At 43.0% G+C, this 22,785-nt stretch overlaps 2 protein-coding genes across 2 annotated transcripts in view; both read right to left on the reverse strand.

Moving 5' to 3' along the window:
- LOC307157360 (uncharacterized protein) overlaps positions 1 to 22,785 on the reverse strand; it is a 160,246-nt gene that overhangs the window by 121,671 nt on the left and 15,790 nt on the right. The window lies entirely within an intron of this gene.
- Positions 17,306 to 18,301, reverse strand: LOC307157651 (uncharacterized protein; the record flags this gene model as incomplete). Its single annotated transcript, XM_079869581.1, has 1 exon — positions 17,306 to 18,301. The coding sequence occupies one exon, from the start codon at positions 18,299 to 18,301 to the stop codon at positions 17,306 to 17,308; it is 996 nt and encodes a 331-aa protein (XP_079725707.1).

Below are 22,785 nucleotides of genomic sequence, written 5' to 3' on the forward strand. Positions count from 1 at the left end.
GTTGGAAAGGAGAGAGGGTTGCGTGTGTTGGAAGACATGAAATAACACTATATAAAACTACTTGCAGCTTGGCAAATGTGGGGAGTCCAGTCAGTGCTTTCACTTTTTCATCGTCATTTGCAAAAGCCTGTTCGTCCAATGTTCCTAATTTGGTTTTCAGCCTGCGGTTTTCCTCCCTGAGGTCGTCACACTCCTGCTGTAGCTTTGCAATAGCATCTTTGCAGTGATTGCTGAAACACTGTTGTGGCACAGGCTCTCCTGAAGACAGTTCCAAGAGGACATCCACAGCATCTTGTTTCTTTTCCGCCTCCATCCTCTTGATTTGGATTCTGCTGTGCTGCTCATACCTTTTTTGTTTACAAGGACACAATGACATTTTTTGTCACATATATAGAACTAATATTGTAAAATATGTATTAAAATTACATTTGGTCATACTTTACTGTGCAGGGAGATCAACTAATAATGAACTGTTAAGAAAGAATTAAATACGAGAGCAACAGTAATGCAAAAGTAAATGTCACAGCAATACATTTCAGACACAGCCTTATTATACAACATTCAAAGTCAAACCTTTCCATGTCTTTCTCCCTTTTCCTCTTTTTTGTGGCAGGGGTGTGAGAGAAGACAGATGGAACCCAATCAGGGGACAGCCGGTCATCAGATTTGGCACCTGAAATAATAAAATAAGATAATATAATAGCTAAAAAACATTATTGCCACACACGGTTTTGGGTATTTTCAACGTAGAGTCCTGTAGTTCCAGGTCTTTCTAGTAGCTATCAAGTCTGTTAGGGAGCTAGCTGCATAACTATGGACTAGGATTAACTCCAAGTAGCTAAATTGTGTAAAGCAGACAATGTTTTTTTTAAGATAATCGAGCAGTAATAATTCCTCCATAAATAATCTATCTCTACTGTTAGGTCATCTCTGGTTTTCATTGAAAACCATAGATATCACAATTCACAAACCTCAAAACAACCTATCACACACTTTTGTTGTTGTTAGCAAAAGACGACAGCTGTTAGCCTAGCTTAGACTCATAACACAAACAGCTGACTCGCCGAACCAACTGGTGGTGTTGATTGACGAAACTACAGGGTAAATTAAAGACACCCATTGTATTCAAACAAATGTTGAAATTACCTTTGATGAAATGATCACTGCACAGACGTGTATACTTTGAAGGTTGCCAGGTCCCATTTCCTGAAACGGTGGCAGGTCTGATAGCCTGTATCCATAGTTGTCTTCTCTCTGAATTCTCCTTATTAGATGGGATCCGGTAAAAACATAACCCCGGCTTATCTCCTCGTCGGTTAGTGCATCCAATCGCACAACAACTGTCTGGCATGTTGTTTACTTTACTTTTACTTGTAAAATTGGCGACGTCCTGGAAGATCGTTGATTTGTTTACTGCGTTTCGTTGCTGGAGAACGACGTTCTTGCCCGCCAGCCAGTACTTGTGACGTCACGTGCAAAGTATCAATAGCAGCGCAAAGATCCAAATAGCAGTTCAAAGGAGCTTGCTAAATATTGGTGGGGACAAATTTGTCATCTCAAAATATTGATTGGGACTAGTACCTAGCGTCCCCCCCTAAACCTACGCCCATGTGTGAGAGAGAGAGCGATCTTTCACGCGGAGCGGCGCGCACATCACAACAGCCCTGCTTAATGAGTGACGATGAGGACAGAACTAAACATTAAAACGGTTACACTTTAGATATTTGATATCAAACTAATTTTATTTTAGATTTTGTCTACCAATGATTATAAAAAAGAAGATACTTGAGGGTATAACCATTAAAAACTAAAGCCGCATTCTCTCCAACGCAACTTCCTTCCTTTCACAGCGGTGCGCTGTCATTTCTCCCTAAAACCCAAACGTAACGTCAGAATCTGCACGATCGGTGATTGTTGTAAAATGTAGTCTATACTGTTGCTAAACTGCGGGACGCGTTTGATAATAAAAGGCTATTAAAAGTACCAAAATTGACGCAATAGACGCTGTTCCAAATGCGGCGCGCGCTCCGAAACACACCGCAACGAGACAAGCAACGTATATTTTGGGCTTCGTGTGCGCATCTAAACGATCAAATATACACACAAATATGTAAAAATGGCTTGGAGATTCACTTAAACAGTTTATTCACTTAAATACAGTTTATGTCTTAAATGGGCGTAAATGGTTGGGAGAAAATATGATGTGTATGAATAGATCTGCATTTGGTCTTAAAGAGGCAGCAGTCTAATAATCCTGCTGACGATTGCTCCATTAATGTGAATCAAACAACAAAAGGCAAAGAGAAAAGCAGTCACAGCTCTTGGATGAATAATTTTGGCTTTTATAAGCTTTAATCTATCTATTATAAACTATGCAGTGTTATTTTACATCTGACTTTATTAGATGTCTTTTTAGCCCATATTTCTCCTGAACAGTAACGTCAGTAGACATTACTGAAAAATTAAAGCACTGGGTATATTATTTGTATATTTGTTTTATTGTATACTTTTTTTTGTTTGACCATGTGTTTGTACTGTGTTTTTGGTGTCCTATGTCTTCTGTATATAAAACACAAAAGCCTGCACCCTTCTGCATAACATACATGTTTTATTTGTTCAGTTAAAGCATTGCTTTTTCTTTTGCTATAGATATTTATTTAACATTTCAAAATATAAAGCAATATTAATTATGTTCTAAATTATTTTTTTCCCTTTTTTTTTAATATAACAAAAAGAACCGATAAGAATACCGTTAAAGTACCGGATCGATAAGGAGTATCGGTAAGAGTAGTAATACCGTTAAAACCTTAACGATACCCATCCCTACTGACAACCGGGACAATTTCATAGTGGTTGGTGTAAACCGGGACATTATAGCGTCCTGACTCTACAGTTTTTTCTCTGGACTCTGGACACGCAACTCAAAATCGGTTGTGTCCCAGTCAAACCTGGACGTCTGGTCACCCTATTTTAAACACACAAAATTCATTTCATAACTTATAATTCCCTTTATGAGTACATGACAATACACTTGAACTTGAACTATACCGCTAGTGATATGCTATAGATGTTGCCATCGCAAGCCAGTGTGGCGGGGTGGTGAGGCGGAGAGCAAGATGAGAACTAAGATAAGCAAAAATAAAACTCACATTAGAATACTCGAAGTCTTAACTGTAGCCAACTACGCCACCTAGGGACTTTCACCCCAGGATATACTAGTACTCAGAAAATCTAAACCCCAGGTTCGTTCTTTCCAGAGAGGACTGAGACAGTTCTGCCAATTAAGTACCTTCAATACATTTACCTTTTACATTACCCACACAGACAAGAAAAAGGTACTTAAAATGAAGAAAAGAAAATAAAGATTTAAACACTACGGGCAGCACTTGGGTCGTCAAAAGACACTAACAGGGAAAGAGAATCCTGCCCCACCTCAAACAGTAATCACTCACTACAACCAACCACACACACTAGTGTTGCACACTAGAAAGGGAATGAGAAACTCACACTCAAGTGTTAAACACTACACCCCAAAAAGAGAGGTGGGCAAAGTACCCTCTTTACCATTGGCCACAGAAGACCCGAGCACTTACATTAAATAGAAAAAAAAGAAAACTTTATAAATCAACAGTTGCTTGTTCTTCTGTAAACTTCCTCAAAGGGAAGCACTTCGTCTACAAAATACAAATGATATAAACAAAGAAAGAAAATCAAATCACACAGATTATAACAATTACTAATAAAAGAAAACACCACAAAACAAGAACATTAATGCAAATAAAACATTAAAGGTGCCCTAGAATGTGAAATTGAATTTATCTTGGCATAGTTAAATAACAAGAGTTCAGTACATGGACATGACATACAGTGAGTCTCAAACACCATAGTTTTCTCTTTCTTATTTAAATCTCGTTTTTGAAAAACACCCCTGAAAAACAGGCGAATCTCCACATAACACCGACTGTGACGCAACAGTTGGGATCATTAATATGTACGCCTCCAAAAATTTGCATATGCCAGCCCATGCTCAATGCCAGGTGGAACTGCGCAGCCGAATAATCAGAAGTTCTGCAGGTGAAGAAACAAGCAGGAGGATCATAGGGAAAATGGCAGATCTATCTATAATCTACCTATAATCGGATACCGCTACAGTTTAATTCGAAGTTGTTAGTTGCTCTGCCCATTTCACCACGGACTGTTTTTCTAATCTGGAACAATATCAAGCAGCCAGGCTTCTCTCGGCATCTCAAACGGACGAAGGGGGCAATTTCAACTAACGTTATATTCCCGCAAGCGGTAAGTAGTGATTTTATTAACGATAATTTACACTGTGTTATCTAGATCCAGCGCGATATTGTTTTTTCCTTGCAAACGACCGAATGAAGCATGGCAGTTGCTCAGTGTTTGGATGTACAAATGAACACAAAAATATTTTTTTAGTTCCTTCATCCGAGCCTCTGGAGAACCAGTGGGTTATGTGAATTTCTGATGTGTAATTGTTCAAGTTCAGACAGATAATCTTTCTCTCAAAGTCGTTCAACACTGTTTATGCATCAGTAAATCGCGTTGCAGTGATAAGATCTTCATTCACGCGATCAACAGGCTGTCATCTGCTCAATGCTGGAATAATCTAAATACTTAAACTTCTCATGATTCGTTAATCCCGATAGCTGTAATAGTAAAAACGCATAAAAGCTGTAATAGTAAAAGTTTTCCAGATAGTTCTACATGTAACGCCAGATATTTCATATGCAAGCATGTCAGCCAATCACAGCAGTGGGCAACAACACTGAAGTCTCACAGCAGACACGCCCCTTCAAACAGAGTGTTCAAATCAATGGATGAAATTAGGCTAGGAAATATGCCTTTTATTTCTAAATTATAACAAATTTTGATCTAAAAAACATACTAACTTTATAAGGGCACCCCAGGAAACATTATAAAATAATAAAATAATCCATTCTACGGCACCTTTAAAAATAGAAACAAAACAGCAGCGTAATCCGGGGCCGTGCGTCTTGTCATTAAAGATAAGCTTACACCGCTCAGAGCTGAAAGCAAGCCTGTTATGCACGTCCCACGTCCCTTGCTAGGACAATGGAGGTAGCCCTACTCTGGCTCTACAGTCTGTGGAAAATCGAGCTGGTTCTTAGATAATTGGTGAATAGAACCAGCACCGAACCAGCACCAGCACTGCCTTGGTGGAAAAGGGGTAACAGAGGCTTTACGATGCAGGTCGGGAGCTTGAGCGAGCGACATTTACTTCTGTTCATGTTCTGATCTAAAACGGTACGCTGATCCAAAATTATACAACTGGATTTAACTAGCTGAACTTCACACTGTTCAAAAGCGGTAGATTGATGCACAAATCTGTACAAACACTGTAACTAAAAAGTCGGATGCGAGTTTTGAGTGAGAAGAGACTCCACAGTACTATGACGTCGCATTCCGATTACGTCACAGAGCAAATGCGAGCAATAGGATTATTATTTTGATTTAATTCGACCGTTGACGTTCGAACTTGAGTGTGTGGGCCAGTACTTCCGGTGAAAACTTCCGGTGATCTGACAGCGAGAGCGAGAGCGACCGAGTTCCATTACCAGTGGCGGGTCTACACGAAGGCCTAGGGAGGCACGTGTCTCTGTAGAGACTCGCAGGCGAGTGCAGAATGAATGGAGTTCTATGGAGCTATACCCATCAAAATCCACTTTTCTCAGGATATAATTTTTTGTGTAGTAATTTGAATGTTGTATTCGAAAGGAGATGCAAAGAAATTACACATTGCTGGGTGTTAGATTTTTTAGTCACTTATTTGCTTTAAAAAATTATTTTAAAATGTCAATGACGTCATACACATCGTACGACCAGAGATACTGCTTTACAGTAATCATTCAGTTGCTTTGGTGCTTTGGTGCTCTGCACTTTCTTTTCTATCGAGGCATCGACAACACAGCTGACACAGGTAAATACACGTGCTAGAACAGTTTTTGTTTTGTTTGTTTCTGGTCCCGCTTCGGATGCCACGATGCCATCAAGCGGTATCTCTGGTCGTAATCAGTCCTTCACTGACCAATCAGCGTTCATTAGCAGAATGCTAGCGTGTTATGGGCAACAACAACTCAACCTGTAAGAAATCGAAAGGACATAAGTACTCGTTCATTCAACTTTTGACCTATAACCCATGTTGAACTTGCAAAATCTACAATCAAATCTGACATTTCTCAACGGCAATCGGGTGAAAGAGATACATTTAGCCGTCTAGCTCCATAGACTCCCATCCAGTCTGCACTCGCCCGCTATCACCTCCAGTGGAATTCTAATGGAACTGCAACCAAGATCAATACAATGGGGCTAATAGGAAGTGCCACGGCTCTCCGTAGACGGGCTCTGGATTTATCCTGTTGCAAGAGTCGAAGGTAAGCAAAACAATTTCATCTCATACGCGACTTGTTGTTACGTGATCAAGTTTGTAAATGTCTGGGGCCCGTTCTTCGTACGTTGCTTAAAACATCCGAGATCAAATGAGACATCCAAGTTGATATCATCGTGCTAATGTAACGGGTTGTATATGGGTTCTGTTAAATTGCTGCATAAATGGGGACAGCGCCGTCTGCTGGCGTCACTTTCACATTGCGCCACGGCACTAAAAATAACGAATTATGGGTAATCCACAGCAGAACTCCTGATAACTGCTGTGGTAAGTTGCATGTTAAACGCTGCAGAGACAATATTAGACAAAATGCCTTAAAGTCCACCACACAATGTTTTATTTTACTGTTTTTTTGTTGTGATGTGACAAACAAATGCCGTTTGTTTAGCGTTCGAGGGAGTCGTTAGTTTAAGGCTCAGAGCTGATTTCTAAATGTAGCTTATTTTGCATGGCTTCTAATGCTATTCCTCCGCCCGATTTATTGTGCGTTGTGTAGGGCTGTTTATGTCTCTGTCCGTGATGTCGACATGCCTATCCTGATTCAGCTTGGTTTCCCCATGTGCAGGTAACTGATATTGAATATGATGTTGACTTTTGTTAAGTGAAAAATGTATAATGTTAATATTCTGGTGTTGAAGACACTGTGTTTTCATATAACAGAAATGCCTTAGAAGCTGAAGATTTAATTTAATTTATTTTATTTTATTTTACATTTTACTGTGAAATAGACAAAGCATTGTAAAACATGTATCACTGTACTTTTGTTAAAAAAAACAAAAAACATTCCACTATACGATCACAGTTGAACAAGTTTAATAAAAAAAACAGCAGAACTACTGATAACTGCTGTGGGCTGTTTATGTCTCTGCCCGTGATGTCGACATGCCTATCCTGATTCAGCTTGGTTTCCCCATGTGTAGATGCAGCTCCACATACACAACACCGTGAGAATAACCCATAGGGAACCGTCACACTAATCATGATCCGGCTAATTGGGTTCTTCGAACACACCTGTTGTTTATGATTAGTATAGCTGGATTGAGTTCTCTTACGAGAGTACTCTCGTGTTGCGTAAGTTTAGCTTACGCTACGGGAAAACTCCTTTTCTCGAGAATACTGAAGCAAAAAATTATCCTTTAATTTTTAGAATGTAAAACGCATTTGCTGCAGCAGGCAGACATAGGCGAGACAGCTCGCGCGCCTATTGGCTGCTCTGCGGCAACTGCTGCAACCTATCAGTGCGTCTTGGCATGACTCCAGCGCCAATGGGAAGCCTTCCCGCGCTGTCGTCATGACCCGCCAAAAAGGGGTGTGGCTAGCCTATAAAACCCCCTCGCACAGGTTGCACAAGTGATTTCGTCTCCTTTCAGCGAAGGACTTCGCTGGATCTACGAGAGAGAAGCAACGCCGTTGAACAGCATCTCAGCGGGACGAGCTCGAGTCAAGGACCCGGCTGGATATTCGCCACCTTCGCTCGCCGTACCTGCTGCGCTATCCGGCGCTCATATCCTTTTCACTACTCCGTGTGTGTTCGCCGCTGCGGCACATACGTTCTCTCACTAAAAGAGCAAAGGCATTTTTCAATGCCTATCATGTCCTGCGGCTCGTGCCGAGCCGTTATCAGCGACGGGGACCGCCACGAGTTGTGCGCTTTCCTGCCTGGGAAAAGAACACGCGGACCACGCGCTCGCAGACGGCTGCTGCCGTGAATGCGAATCTTTGCCTCTCTCGACCCTGCGGGCTCGACAGGCTTTGTTCGCCATCAAGTCCGCCTCAAAAACGTGGTGCTGATTCAAATGCCTCGTTCCAAGTACACCCCGCGTGCATCGTGAGCTCGCGGCCAGCTTTCCTACGTACAGAAAGCGAGCCCGCCCCTCGCGCCCTCCCGTTCATATGGCGGGGCTCGAGCATTATGAGCGTTTTAAACAAATGAGCCCACGCCGGTGCGCCCCGCGTGACTCACATGAGTCTCACGCGCTCTTATATGCTCACGCTAACTGAAAGCTTATGTCATTTCCCCCTGTGGCTCAGTGGCGAAATCTAAGGCTTTCGCGCCAGAGACCCGTGTTCAATTCCCGGCTCTGGCGGCAGACAAAAATTTATGCTGCTCTCTTCTGAGCTCGCAGCCAGCTTTCTTACATACAGAAAGCGAACCCGCCCCTCGTGCCCTCCCGTTCATATGGCGGGGCTTGAGTATTTTGAGCGTTTTAAACATAAGAGCCCACGCCGGTGCGCCCCGCGTGACTCGCATGACGCTTTCTTTTATGCTCATGCTAACTGAAAGCTTATGTCATTTCCCCCTGTGGCTCAGTGGCGAAATCTCAGGCTTTCGCGCCAGAGACTCGTGTTCAGTTCCCGGCTCTGGCGGCTGATAAATGATGTTGCTCTGTCACGGCCAGCTTTTGTACAGAAAGCGAGCCTGCCCCTCGTGCCCTCCCATTCAAATGGCGGGGCTTGAGTATTATGAGCCTTTTAAACATATGAGCCCACGCCGGTGCCCTCCGCGTGATTCACATGACGCTCTCTTATCTGCTCACACTAACTGAAAGCTTGCGTCATTTCCCCCCTGTGGCGAAATATAGGCTTTCGCGCCAGAGACCCGTGTTCGATCCCGGCTCTGGCGGCAAATATGAATTATACTATTTGAGCCTCCTAAGTCTTCCTAGTCCCCCTAGGAAGGCGCCGATGGCTAAGTCCCGCTGCGGCCGGACCGCCATCGAAATCGGCATGACTTGCTCTCTCAGAGGAGTGTATTCAGCAGCCAACGAGTCAGCTCCTCAACTCGCTCGCCTGCACACAAAACCCGTTCTCATGGCGACCCACATAAATCTCAAAAAGAGCATTATGTCTGGTCATATTCCGGCTCAGGCCGAAGGTGTTTTAAATGTAGGACAGGTGCCCACTGCCCAGTGCCCACCCCTTCACAAAAACACTACCCTCTCTGTGTGTCACACTCATCCAGGGTCGAAAACAATAAAGCTGGCTCAGGCCGCTCGACCGCTAAGTGTAGGAAAAGTGCCCACTTCCCAGTGTTCACCCCTACACACAAGCACTACCCATGCAGTGTCTCACACCACCACAGGGTCCATATCAGTCAAACCGGCTCATGCCGTTCATATTTTAAGTGTAGGAAATGTGCCCGTTGTTCAGCGCCCACCCCTGCCTGTGAATATGACTGTATCTGCGCTACGCACACACATAGCGCCTCAGCGTGCGAGCCCAGCTCGCGCTGGCAGTGTGTTGAGTGTAGATCATGTGTCTGCCTCTCAGCACACACACTTTGTGGACAGCTCGCAGCGCTGCGTGCCGCGAGCCCACAGAGCTGTGCATGTAATAAAGCATCTCCCCGCTCACACGGCCGGAGTGCCAGTTACAGAAACATTGCACGAAACACTGTCTGCCCCACTCGAAATGAGCATGATGAACGAAGTACGTCATCATGGTTGGGTCTCCGGGTCCCCGGACCGGAACCCAGATTTCATTCTACCGCTGACGACTCGTGAGAAAGCATCCCAGGGGCTTCGAAATGGGTGTTAAAGACAGTGAAACAGAGCTACTCGCTCGCAGACCACCGCGCTTCACAGCCCGGGTCGAAACTTCGGTGAATCAGGAAGTAGCACACCTACTTCGCACCGAGATAGCGAATTTACTGAGAAAAGGGGCTGTGGAAACTGTTCCCTTGGCAGAAAGCGAGTCGGGGGTTTTACAGCCGTTACTTCTTAGTACCAAAGAAGGATGGCGGGCTCCGCCCTATACTAGATCTCAGACACTTGAACAAAGCGCTGATGACGCGCTCGTTCAAAATGGTCATGACCAGACAAATCCTCGCTCGAATTCGACCGGGGGACTGGTTTATATCAGTGGATCTGAAAGACGCCTATTTTCAGATCCAAATAGCAGCCCGTCACAGGCCGTTCTTGAGATTCGCCTTCGAGGGCCAGGCTTATCAGTACACCGCCCTTCCCTTCAGCCTGTCGTTAGCACCTTGTACATTTACAAAGTGCATGGACACAGCGCTCGCGCCCCTCAGACAAAGGGGCGTGAGAATCCTGAACTATCTGGATGACTGGCTAATTATAGCACAGTCAAAAGAGGAATTGGTGTTACACAAAACACTACTGCTGACCCATCTCGAGCAGCTGGGTCTCAGAGTCAACTGGACCAAAAGCATTCTACTCCCCAGCCAGAAAATTACTTTTCTGGGGATAGAACTGGACTCCAGCTCTATGGGGGCGCGCCTGACACAGGAACGCGCGGCAGTGATACAGCACCTAGCGGCGACATTCACTGTGGGGAAAAATCTCCCCCTCAGAGTGTTTCAGAGGATGATGGGTCTCATGGCCTCAGCTTTGACGGTACTGCAGCTGGGTTTGCTGAATATGCACTCTTTTCAACTATGGTTGAGACGGCGGGTACCAGCGTGAGCATGGACTTCAGGTCTGCTCCATCTCACGGTGAATCAGATATGCGTTGCCGCTCTGAAACCGTGGATGAGACCCGGCTGGTACCAGTCTGGCGTGAACCTGGGTATCGCCTCACGAATCAAAGTAGTTTCGACAGATGCCTCCAACGCGGGTTGGGGCGCCCTATATGAAGGGAGACCTTCTATGGGTCTGTGGTCAGACGTAATCCGTTTCCTCAGGGGTGCTAGGAGGCTGAGTCCTCCTCGACCACCCTCGGTTCCGGTTTGGGACCTTTCCACGGTCCTTGAGGCCATGAAAGACGAACCGTTTGAACCACTACACGCGGTGGAGCTAAAATACCTGTCATTCAAAACCGCTTTTCTGCTGGCACTAGCTTCAGTAAAACGGGTGGGCGACCTGCACGCGCTTTCAGTAAGCGCTACGTGCTTGGAATTTGGGCCTAATGACTCTAAAGTCATCCTCAAACCAAGACACAGTTATGTCCCAAAAGTGTTTGCGACTCCCTTCAGAGCGCAAGTTATCTCCCTCTCGGTCCTCCCTGCGTCTGACAGTGAGGCCGGGGTTAACCTTCTCTGCCCGGTGAGGGCATTAAGGATTTATGTGGAGCGCTCCGCCGCCTTTAGGCAAACGGAGCAGCTTTTCGTTTCGTTCGGTGGCCGCATCAAAGGGCTAGCTATCTCGAAACAGACCCTGTCCAGATGGATAGTGGACGCTATCGCGTCAGCTTATGCATCCAAAGGCCTGAACTGCCATTTGGGAGTTAGGCCCCACTCGACTAGAGGTATGCCTCGTCATGGGCATGGTCAAGTGGGGTCTCTATCCATGACATTTGTATGGCAGCAGGCTGGGCCTCGCTGTGTACATTTGTAAGGTTTTATAACCTGGAAGTACCTGCCTTACATGCCAGACTGCTCTCAGTCTGATAATGCTATATTAACGTTGTCTACCCAACTCAGTTTGATTAGACTGTTGATATGCTGCATGTCCTGTGGCCTATGCAGTTTAAGGTGGTCATACTGCCTTAACTGTATAGATATATGTATATGCACCTATCTCATAACGCCGAGTCGTCCCGCCCTATTATGCCGTTGCGATCACTTCACTTTACATGAGCCCTGGGCTACTGCCCTTGGGACATAAGTGTTGAAACTCAGCACGCACGGCGCTTTACATAGGGTTGTGAACGACCCATTGTGGAGGGCATCATGGGTCCAGCTCTTCCTTAGACCTAAAGCCAGGGACCTGTAGCAGCAACACCTTCATTACTGGTATATGAGTTTTAAATTCTCTTGCTACACTGTAAAATAATTTTTTGCTGCATTAAATTAAGTAGGCCTATATTATCCAAATGGCTGGTACAACTTCATTTCAACTGTTAAATATTGAGTAGTGATCAATTGCTTTTACTTGTGAAGGTGAAAACGGAACTTAATGTAAGAATATTTTGCCATGAGTTATTGATCACATCATATAGTGTAGTTCATTGTAATGCCATTGTGTTTCCTCTTTTGTGCAGCTTTACACAATACACCAACACTTTTTACCTGTTCCCAAGAAAGTGGTGGCTGAAATATGTGCAGTAAGTGGACTTTTTCTAACTTTACATTAAAAGGGAAGAAAGTGCAACACTTTGTAATGCCCATTTGTTTCCATTGCCCAGGACAGTGAAGAAACCCTCTCAGATGACTGTCCTTTGGAGGAAGTACCTGTATGTGCATAAATAACTTTACTTTATTTATAGTTGTGTATATATTATTTCTGACTGCAATATGAGTTGCAGGAGGAAAGGCCTACAGAAAAGCCTACTGCACAAAGTGATACAGAGGTGGGCAGTGTAGTAGCCTACTTTTACTTTTTGTTGCATGAGGCTTGTGTTGACAGTTCTATTTTATTTTTTATTTTTTTATCCAAACATGGCACAGGGTGATATCCATAGCCTATATAAACGGAATCTACAACAGAAAATTTCGTATTTTGACCTGAAAAAAAAACAAAAATTAAGGGGAGAAATAGAACTTGACACCTTAAAGAAGAAAAAACTGACACTAGAGATTGAGTTGCTTCAAAAAGAACTTCAGAGTAAGTGCTAATACACTATTTCACACAGAGTACTATTGCTGACCTTGGATAACAATATATCTTATTGCAGGCAAAAGATGACCATCACTGGCTTTTCTTGACAAAGAATAATTGAAATAAAACTCAAGAAACTAAGCATGTTGTCTTGTCTTCCATTCATTTAATGAAGGTTTATGTGTGTAAAAAAAAAAAATAGGTTGGTCCAAGTGCACTGGCTGGAGGTCATCATCAGGCTGCACCCTCACCACAGGGGTCCTCTCCTTTCTGATGGTGGCAATATTGTGGAGAATGGCACATGCAACAATTATGTCACAGGCCCTGTCAGGTGCAACCCTCATACTTTTCAGACACTGAAATCTTTCCTTTAGTTGCCCAAAGGTCAATGCGTGCCCTTGTCCTGGCTAGAGCTGCATTGTAATGGGTTTGTGGTCCGGGGTTTGGGTCAGGGAATGGCGTCATGAAATACTGCCTGCAGGCATAGCCCCTGTCACCAAGCAGGATCCCGTCGTAAGCACCTGGAAAAATGCAGTTTTGTTAGGCTCAGAATAAATGTATGTAATATAGTGAGCTTGATATAATTTTTTTCCTTACCACATTCAAATAATGTGCATAAATGTGACTCTCTGAAAATCCTGGAGTCATGCACAGAACCAGGCCATTTTGCTTCCACATTTGTGATTTGGAACATGGAGTCACACACCATCTAAGATATTTTTAAGCAGTCAACTGCATACTTTTTGATTACATTACTTTTTGTATTATTTGATATATTACTAATCTGGAATATTAAGAATCGTAATAGTAATTTACCTGCACATTTACACTGTGAAATCCCTTTCGGTTCACAAAATCCCCTTCATCGGGGCCTGGTGGGGCCTTGATGGGGACGTGTGTGCAGTCTATGGCACCAATCACGTTAGGGAAGCCTGGGGAACAAATACTGTAAGTCCTACTTTTTGGCATGTTGCATGATCTCCATTAAGGATGGAGGATTAGGATGACTCGGAGATGAGACTTTCATCTCCAGCCCCAGATCGAGGGAGATTAACATTGGTCTTGTATATCTTCTATTTTCTAATAATTGCTACCACAGTTGATTTCTTCATACCAAGCTGCTTACCTATTGCAGATTCAGTCTTCCCAGCCTGATGCAGGTCTACAATTTTGTTTCTGTGTCCTTTGACAGCTCTTTGGTCTTGGCCATAGTGGAGTTTGGAGTGTGACTGTCTGAGGTTGTGGACAGGTGTCTTTTATACTGATAACGAGTTCAAACAGGTACCATTAATACAGGTAACGAGTGGAGGACAGAGGAGCCTCTTAAAGAAGTTACAGGTCTGTGAGAGCCAGAAATCCTGCTTGTTTGTAGGTGACAAAATACTTATTTTATTTTTTAATTCATTAAAAATCCTACAATGTGATTTTCTGGATTTTCGTTTCTCATTTTGCCTGTCATAGTTGAAGTGTACCTATGATGAAAATTACAGGCCTCTCATCTTTTTAAGTGGGAGAACTTGCACAATTTTTGGCTGACTAAATACTTTTTGCCCCACTATACTTCTGGGCTAAGTTGTATGAGATTTAACCTCATGCTGTCTGGTAAGCCTAGCAGGCTCTTAACATTTCTATCCACTATGTGAAATTGCAATTTCCCCCCTGAAAGAACTAGGGTGACAGTGCCCAGTGTCTGAATTGTGTGACCGCCATAAGCTATCAGATTCACTCTGTGTGACTGATCAATATGGGCATTTGGGTCAATGTACAGTAATGTGGATAAAGACATAACATTGCATTTAGCCCCAGTGTCTATTTTCAGCTTAATCTGCTTGTTACAAATCGTTGTGAGAGAGGTAAATATATTTCTCCTTTGTTTGCAAGCAGGTCCACACTTTCACAGTGAAAATCATCTTGGTGGAGTTCACTTTCCACTTCATTTACTCTGTGTAGGTTTTTTTCACTAGATGGAGCTATCCTCCCACCTATGTATTGAGGCTTTGATCTACAACACTTGGAAAAGTTGTTCCATTTGTTGCATGAGTTACAGCGTTTATTAAAAGCTGGGCATTTGTTGCGGTCAAAATCGTGCTCACCCCCACAATTGTTACATCACCTTTTGTTGTGCTGCACTGCAAACACTTCAGCCTCCCTTTTAAGCTCCTTGGTACTCCTTTCCCGAACGCTCAAACAGCATACATATTCTGATTGCTGATTGCAATGTCAAATCTTTTTCCCTTAACAGTTGAGAACGAACTGCATCATTATGGATGCCACAGACAATTCGGTCACGTACAAGTTCATCAGTTAGCACTCCAAAGTCACATTTTTTTTGCCAACAGTCTTAACGTGGCCACGTAAGACTGAATTCCTTCGTCAGGTTTTTGCACTGTGATATTGAAAGCATGTCTGTCCATTATCATGTTCCGTTCTGGCAGGCATATCTCATCAAATTTTTGTATTAACACATCAGGATCCTCTTTGTCCTCACCCTCTTGATAGTGGAATGACTCATATTTATCTAGTGTATCTGAACCGGCAAAATTGAGGAGAGTGTAAGCTTGCACCCTTTTTGATTTGTCCGACAGTCCTGCTTTGCTGTACATGTACAATTCCCTCTTGAATTTCAGCCAGTTGTTAGCGATGTCGTCATCAAATACGAGCGGTTCTATGCACCGGAGACTTTGAGCCATGATTTCTCAGCAATCTCACTTCTGACACCATAGATGTGCACAAAACAGAGTAGTCGTTTGGTAACTTTTATGACAAACTCACTTTAATGTCATCCTCCATGAAGCCTCTACACAACTGCCTCCACTTTGCCCCCTTACCCTGTCATCCTAATATCCTGCTCCCGTACATCTATAAATAGTTGTGACACCCACATATTCTACAGCGACTTAGTGTCTGTGCAGCCAAAGACACCTTCATCTTCTGGGTATCAAAACGCACGTGCTTGCCTGTTACCTTGTTGGCTGCATGCAGTCCATCTTTGACTTGAACATCATTTTGATGAACAACGAATGTCCAGTTGATCTGACCAGTGCTGCTGGTTATTGGACTGTAAGCCTGCAACATATTTCGAGCCAGCTTCACCATGTGGCAAGCATCCATCATCACAAACACCTTCTCACCAGTCACTGGATGTGCAAAAAGTGTCGTGACTCATGCAATGAAACGTGCCAAGAAGGATGTAGAGTGTGATCAAAAAGAGATTCAATCTGATAAAGTCTGCACTAAGTTGTTTATGCCTGATTTGTCTGCCTTGTCTTTTCCTGTTTCTGCAGAGGAATTAGGAAAATAACAGCGGACTGACTCATCTTTGGATGAACTCTTCCAGAGTGCTGTTCCTCCAGTAGAAGAGAGTAACATTGCCCGTGGATATTTAGTTCACAATAGAGTGATGTTGAGAAAATGGAGTCCTCCCAAAGATTTCGTTGGGGATCCTGTTTTCCAAGTAGTTGTTCCTACTAAGTTTCAACAAATGATGATCGAAATTGCGCATGATCAATTAGGTCACCAGGTGGTGAGTAAGACTTATGATCGCCTGTTGCGATATTTTTTTTTGGCCGCGTTTAAAACGAGACATCTCTGCTTATATTAAGAGTTGCAAAATCTGAAAATTAATGAGTAAGCCGAACCAGGTGTTAAAATCTGCTCTGTTGAAACCAATTCAGGCTACTGGTGAACCTTTCGAGCATCGTATTGTCGATTGTCTAGGGCCACTTCCCCGTTCGAAGTCTGGTAGCAGTAACTTATTCACTGTGATGTGTTTGAACATGCGCTTTCTTGCGGCATATCCACTGCTGGCATTACGTCTCGTTCTATTGTGAAAGCTTTAACCCAGTTTATATCTGTTTTTAGAATTCCAAAAATCATCCAAAGTGATCAAGGTTCAAACCTTACTTCACATCTCTTCCAGCAAGTGTTAAAACAGCTGCACTTTAAGCATAATCAATCTACTGCGTAGTGCGTACCATACACAAAGTCTGGGTGCGTTGGAGAGATTCCATCAGTCATTAAACGTCAGGCGCATCAGACGCAAATCCTATTAAGCAGTGTTTTATCGTGTTGCACCTGAGAAACAGGAAATGATGGAGACGGAAATTATGTTTATTATGTTTTTGTATTTGAATTTTAAACAAATGGAGTATGTATATTAGTATGTATAGTAATCTGTAATTTAACTTATTTAATAGTAATTTAACTTATTTCATTGTGTATTTTATATTTTGCATTTGCTAGGGTGGCTGAACTGAAAATAAAAACAAACAAAATGTATTTGTAGCATTTCATTCATTATCGTCTTTTTGTATCCTGCATACTGTATTAATTAAACAGATGGGTAGAGATTATGGCAGTGTGGAGGAAGAATAAGTAATCAAGACAATGCGTTCTCTTGCCAGCTTACTGCTCCGTTTGTGTTGAAGTAGCTGCAGTACTCCTCTCTCACTTGGTTTGCCTGCAAAGATGAATTTCTGTCTGAGGATGCTGCAATAGGGCACATACATTCTGGTTCTTCCCTCCAAGCTCTGTGAATAAGTCGGCCCGTTTCTGTGTCCTCCAGATCCACCAGACTGGGAGGTGTGTAGGTGTAACGGGTAAGGGATTCAGTTCTTAGGTAATTGTGAAGAACACATGCTGCCTTTGTTATTATTACAGCCTTGGAAGGCTCCAGTGCAATTGCTTGGCGGAAAACTCTGAATCTGTTTGCCAAGATTCCAAAAACATTCTCAACACAACGATGTGCACGAGAGAGCCTGTAGTTGAAGTTTCGCTTGTTGTGATCCAGTTGTGTCCTTGGGTATGGTCTCATCATCCATGGCTTCAAACCAAAGGCCTCATCTGCCACGACAACATAAGGGACAGGGGTTTGACGTCCAGGCAGGTCTTCTGGTGGTGGTATGTTCAGTGTGTTGTCTTCCAATGCCTGGCTCAGCCCACACTTGGCCCAAACTCCCCCGTCGCTAACTCTGCCATTTGTCCCTACATCAATATAAATAAATTTCAGGTCTGCATCTACTAGAGCCATGAGAACTATTGAATTTAAACCTTTGTAGTTATAGTAATGAGACCCTGAATTTGGTGGTGGAAGGATGTTGACATGCTTGCCATCTAAGGCACCAATGCAATGTGGAAAGTTCCACCTCTCCTCAAATCTGGTGGAGATGTGTTTCCACTCCTCTTCTGTGGATGGCACTTTGAGGTAATCCTGTTGTAATGCCTTGTAAAGAGCCTCATAGGTCTCGACTACTATCCTGGAAATGCTGTGCCTACTAACCCGGAGTGTGTATTCCAGAAAGTAGAAGGTCTGTCCTGTTGCCAAGTACCTCAATGTTATTGCTAGTCTCTCCCCAAAAGGTATTGCCTCCTTCATCACTGTTTTTTTTTTCAGCATTTTTTTTTTTTTTTACGTTTTGTGTTATAAGTGATACTTACTTAAAGCTACACTGTGTAACTTTTTTAGTTGATTCTTAGCAAAAAACACTTAGTTCTTTCAAAAATATATGTGCTCATTAATGTATATTTACTTCTTTCAAGTAATAAAGTATTCTCTTAAGTTTATAATCTGCCATTGAAAGTACATACGGGTGAGGGGTTCGAATGCCGGTCGCCATGTTGCCCCTCCATCTTGAAACTACATTCGCCAAAGAGGGACATACCTGTAAATTCAAGCTTCGCCTTTTGCGTTTTTTCACTCAGTGACACCGTGACGAATGCGAGGGGGAGATTACTCGCGAGCTCTTGAGTGCCGGCAGATTTGAAAGATAGTGTGGTGTGGTGTGTGTGCGTGCGTGCGTACTCACACTTCAAAGAGAGAATTAAAACGTCAACGCGACAGACAAATCAGCAAGACCATAGTCAATATTGGAGTAACTTTTCCCAGATGGAAAGAGCTCATGAGGAGAAAAGATTTTAAAACGGACGCCGAGGTTGCCTGCTTTCTTCTCGACAGGTAATTCAGCCTGTTGTAATTCATTTGTGTAAATTCGAAGTTTTATAGTTGCTTGTCTAACCATAGCATGGTTGTGCATAACGCCAGAACGACCTCTAGTATAACTTCATCCTCGCGTCAATGGTGAAAAAGTATTGTTTACCTTGTAACATAAATCTGTGCTGCATAAAAAATCTTTTTTTTTACAGTCTATGGCTGCGACGGATCACAGGTGATGAATAGTTTTAAAGGAGCAATTTTTTAAGCTATATAAAAAAAAGGACAAGGTAAATTTTAGTTATTTTTAATTGCTTTTACTTTGTACACATTGTAACGTTAGCCTAATCTGATTATGCTGGGATAGCCGATTCCAAGGGTGACGTTTACCTCCTGACATCTGTCCTGTAGTTTTATTCATTTTAGGCGTATTGTTTATTATCGTCATGGACGAAGTCGATAACTGGAAGCCATGTTAATCTTGGAATAATACGGCCACCGTAGGAGTTAAAACGCCCTCGGAATTGAGAGGAACAGAAACAAATATTCACTGGGTAGTCATATACAATTTCACCGCTAGATGGGGGTAAAAATCACACAGTGTAGCTTTAAGTAAAATAATTGTTGAAAAAGCCAAGACAACTGTGACAGCTGCAAAAGTTTCAGCATCTTTGTGGTGTCTGTCTCCATGGCAATAGATTTGCTCCTCTGATTGGCTGCTGCCAACTGTCCATTGCCCTAATTAGTTGCCCTGTGTCTCATCTGGTTGCCCTAATTAGTTGCCCTGTGTCTCATCTGGTTGCCCGTTGACGGCAACATTGCCCAGCAACATTGCTCAAAAAGTTGCCCTGTGTATCATCACCTTTATTTTGCAGTATTCCGAAGAGCACATCAGCAAAGTCAAAAATGTTGATGAAAGAAAAAAGAAAAAACAGAAGTCAAAGCTTTTCAATTGTGACAAGTGTCCTGATGCACAATGTACAGTTTCATGGTCAAAATCCTCCGCGTGATCGAGGATGAGGGGAAAAAAAATCTTGCAATCCTTAATTTTTGATGCTCCCTGAGACATCACAAGATTTAATGTGTGTGCATAACAGTGCACAAAAAGATCCTGAGGAATGTCTTCTTTTATACGCGCCTGTACCCCATTAAGTCCGGATGCCATTACAGCGGCTCCGTCATAACACTGTGCCACTAACTTTGTTTTGCAATCGTAGATGCTCAACACTTCAAGTACTGAAGCTGCTAGATCATGAGCTCGTTTTTTTCCTGTGACATCCTCAAACTTTAAAAATCTGTCTTTTACTCCGATGTCAGTAACATAGTGGAGTAAAAATGACAGCTGTGCAGCGTTGCTGCAATCGGTGGTCTCATCCACCATAACTGCGACAAACTTAGTGTTGGTAATCTCTTTTTTGATGGAATCATTTAGCACCTCAGCAACAGCATTTATGAGATCGTTCTGAATTTTCCCCGATGTTCCAATAAAAACGGTGGCCGTGGCAATGTGGTGTCGCAAGCATCGTATTCTGATAGCAGAGACAGTAACTCCAAGTAATTACCTCAATTCATCGACTCATTCCCCTCGTCATGTCCCCTGAAAGACAATTCTTGCTGCCCCAAAAATATGACCCAATCAATGAGGCGCTTCAGTATGTCCCGGTTTTTCTTCACTCTCTCATTGTGCAGGCTTGTCTCTCGTCTCCGCTGGTCATCCAGCTGCAAATCCACCCTGGACCAGAGACAATTTATATAAGAGACATGCCACTTCCTCAATCCTCAATACAACCATATAAGGAAAACCCGTAACGGCAAAGATGGCGGTTGTATGCACATGTCCTGCCCCTCCCGCTGGAACGCCAATCATCAGTCAAGCCTGGAAACATTTAAGCCTATCGTCTGGTTCCACTGACGCATGCGCACAGTTGAGGTTTTGCGACAGCTAGTTGTGGTGTGTGCAAGATCAGATGGAATCCACATGGAAGAGGGTGATAACAACGCGAAGGCACCGGACTACCAAGGTAGTTAAAGCATTTTATATCTACCACAAATATGTTACCTTACATTCTAAGTAAAAGACACAAAATATGTTGTGTTATCAAGGTACGGCGTAGCTAGTTAGCCAGCTTTCCTAACATTACATAGCTAACGCTAACTTAGCTACCGTTAACGATAAGCAGAAACATAAAATCAAATTGACTCTAGATAACTGTAGTTAAATAACTAATTTGTGTGGAACAACTTAAATGAAGATGCAGACCAGTTGTAGTTGTACAAATTGATTATTTATTTTGACCATGCTTAATTGGTAAAGCACGTCAGTTTCCGCTGTGCTGTGGTGTCTTGTTTTTTTTTTACTTTGTGAAGCTTGGTTGCGAGCTCCGAATCTCGGCCCCCATCCTGCACATCACATATTTGTTTAAGGCCACCTTTTCGATGGCATTTGAGTGGGCAGGGTGAATGTGGTGGAGGTCGGCGAACACACCACTGTCCCTGAGCGAGGTCTTCAGCCTCGCCGTTAGTTTTTTTTTGCCCATGCTTTGGGGGGGATCTTTTTAATGATGCCCTCACATTTACAAATGCATTCCTTTAGTAAGGAAGATGGCTGAAATAGCCTAGATGTGGTGGTGTATTTTTTCTTTGCAATAAAGGCATCATCCTCCGCCAGAGCGTGGTAGTTGTGCTCGGCGTCATTTGTCCGCACGAGCAAACTTTCACATTCGCCACACTCTCTCACTGATGGCTCTTGAGCCACTTTTCGTGCGACCCAGCCAGACACATAGGCAAGTGCCTCCTTTTCGCAGCTGTCCACATCTGGTATGTCCTACAACGAGTAATATTGAATTTAGTGAATTCTGAAATATTACAGAAACATCTATTCATTTTGGATCATATCAAGTCATATTCAGTGATCACCTGCTCATTAACCATTATTTGCTCTTTATCCAGCTCTTCATTTTCACATTCACTCTAGGGCACAAAAGAGCACTTTAAGATAAAGTTGCATTTTAATTCAGCAGGTTGTAATTAAATGACCAAGTAATAAACAACTTCACCCAATCATTATGTTGCTTCAGGAGCACAAAAGAGAGGTGTGTCTTTGGATTGTTAAACAAAAATGACATCAACATTTCAGCAGAATTGCAGATTTTACGTTACAACTGTTTACTAAAGTATTGGGGAGGCTTAATTATTTTGGTATGACATGATTGGGATTTTCATGATATTATTGTGTGTATCCTTCCAGTAATAAAGAGTTATACACTGGCCATACCTGCTCACTGCATTTCACAGGAGAAGACTGCAACAACTGAGTGGTATTATCAGGAATGCAGTTTGTAGCACTGCCCTGCAAGCTGATGATGTTGGCCACTGATGCACTCCTTAGTGCTGCAGCAAATTCCCTGGCAGTGGGGTGAAAGCGGTGTCCTCCCTTTCCTCTGATGACTGAGAACAGGTTCTACAAAGAGAGGTAAGTGCATTGTTGTCAGTATAACTGTACTCAACTGCTTGGGGCAGAACTAGGGTTGGGCGTTGTCTTCCAATATGGCATCAGACGATGTCTACTGTGAAACATCGCGATGGGTGATTGACAGCAGGAGGAGAGGGGTTATGTAACATTCTCATTTTCCACTAGATATTTTCCTCTTTATCTCATCAGCAATTTCAATTTCGCCATGCTCTGCAGCAGCTGACCACTAAGGAGCGAATGTACAGTGGCGTGACATAACTGCCATATTCAACCTGTGCTTTTGCGCTGTGGCTGGCGCTGAGCCAAAGACGGACGGGCTCAGGGCTTGTCATAGGCTATATCACAACTGTTCAGTGTTTTTAACCACATAATGTTTATTTTAGGTTTCAGACATTTAAATACATATAATTTATAGCAAAACAATACATTTATAGTTTGTAAAATGCACAATGGTGTC

Source organism: Squalius cephalus (genome assembly GCF_949319135.1).
Source record: "Squalius cephalus genome assembly, chromosome: 4".
NCBI classification, from domain to species: Eukaryota; Metazoa; Chordata; class Actinopteri; order Cypriniformes; family Leuciscidae; genus Squalius; species Squalius cephalus.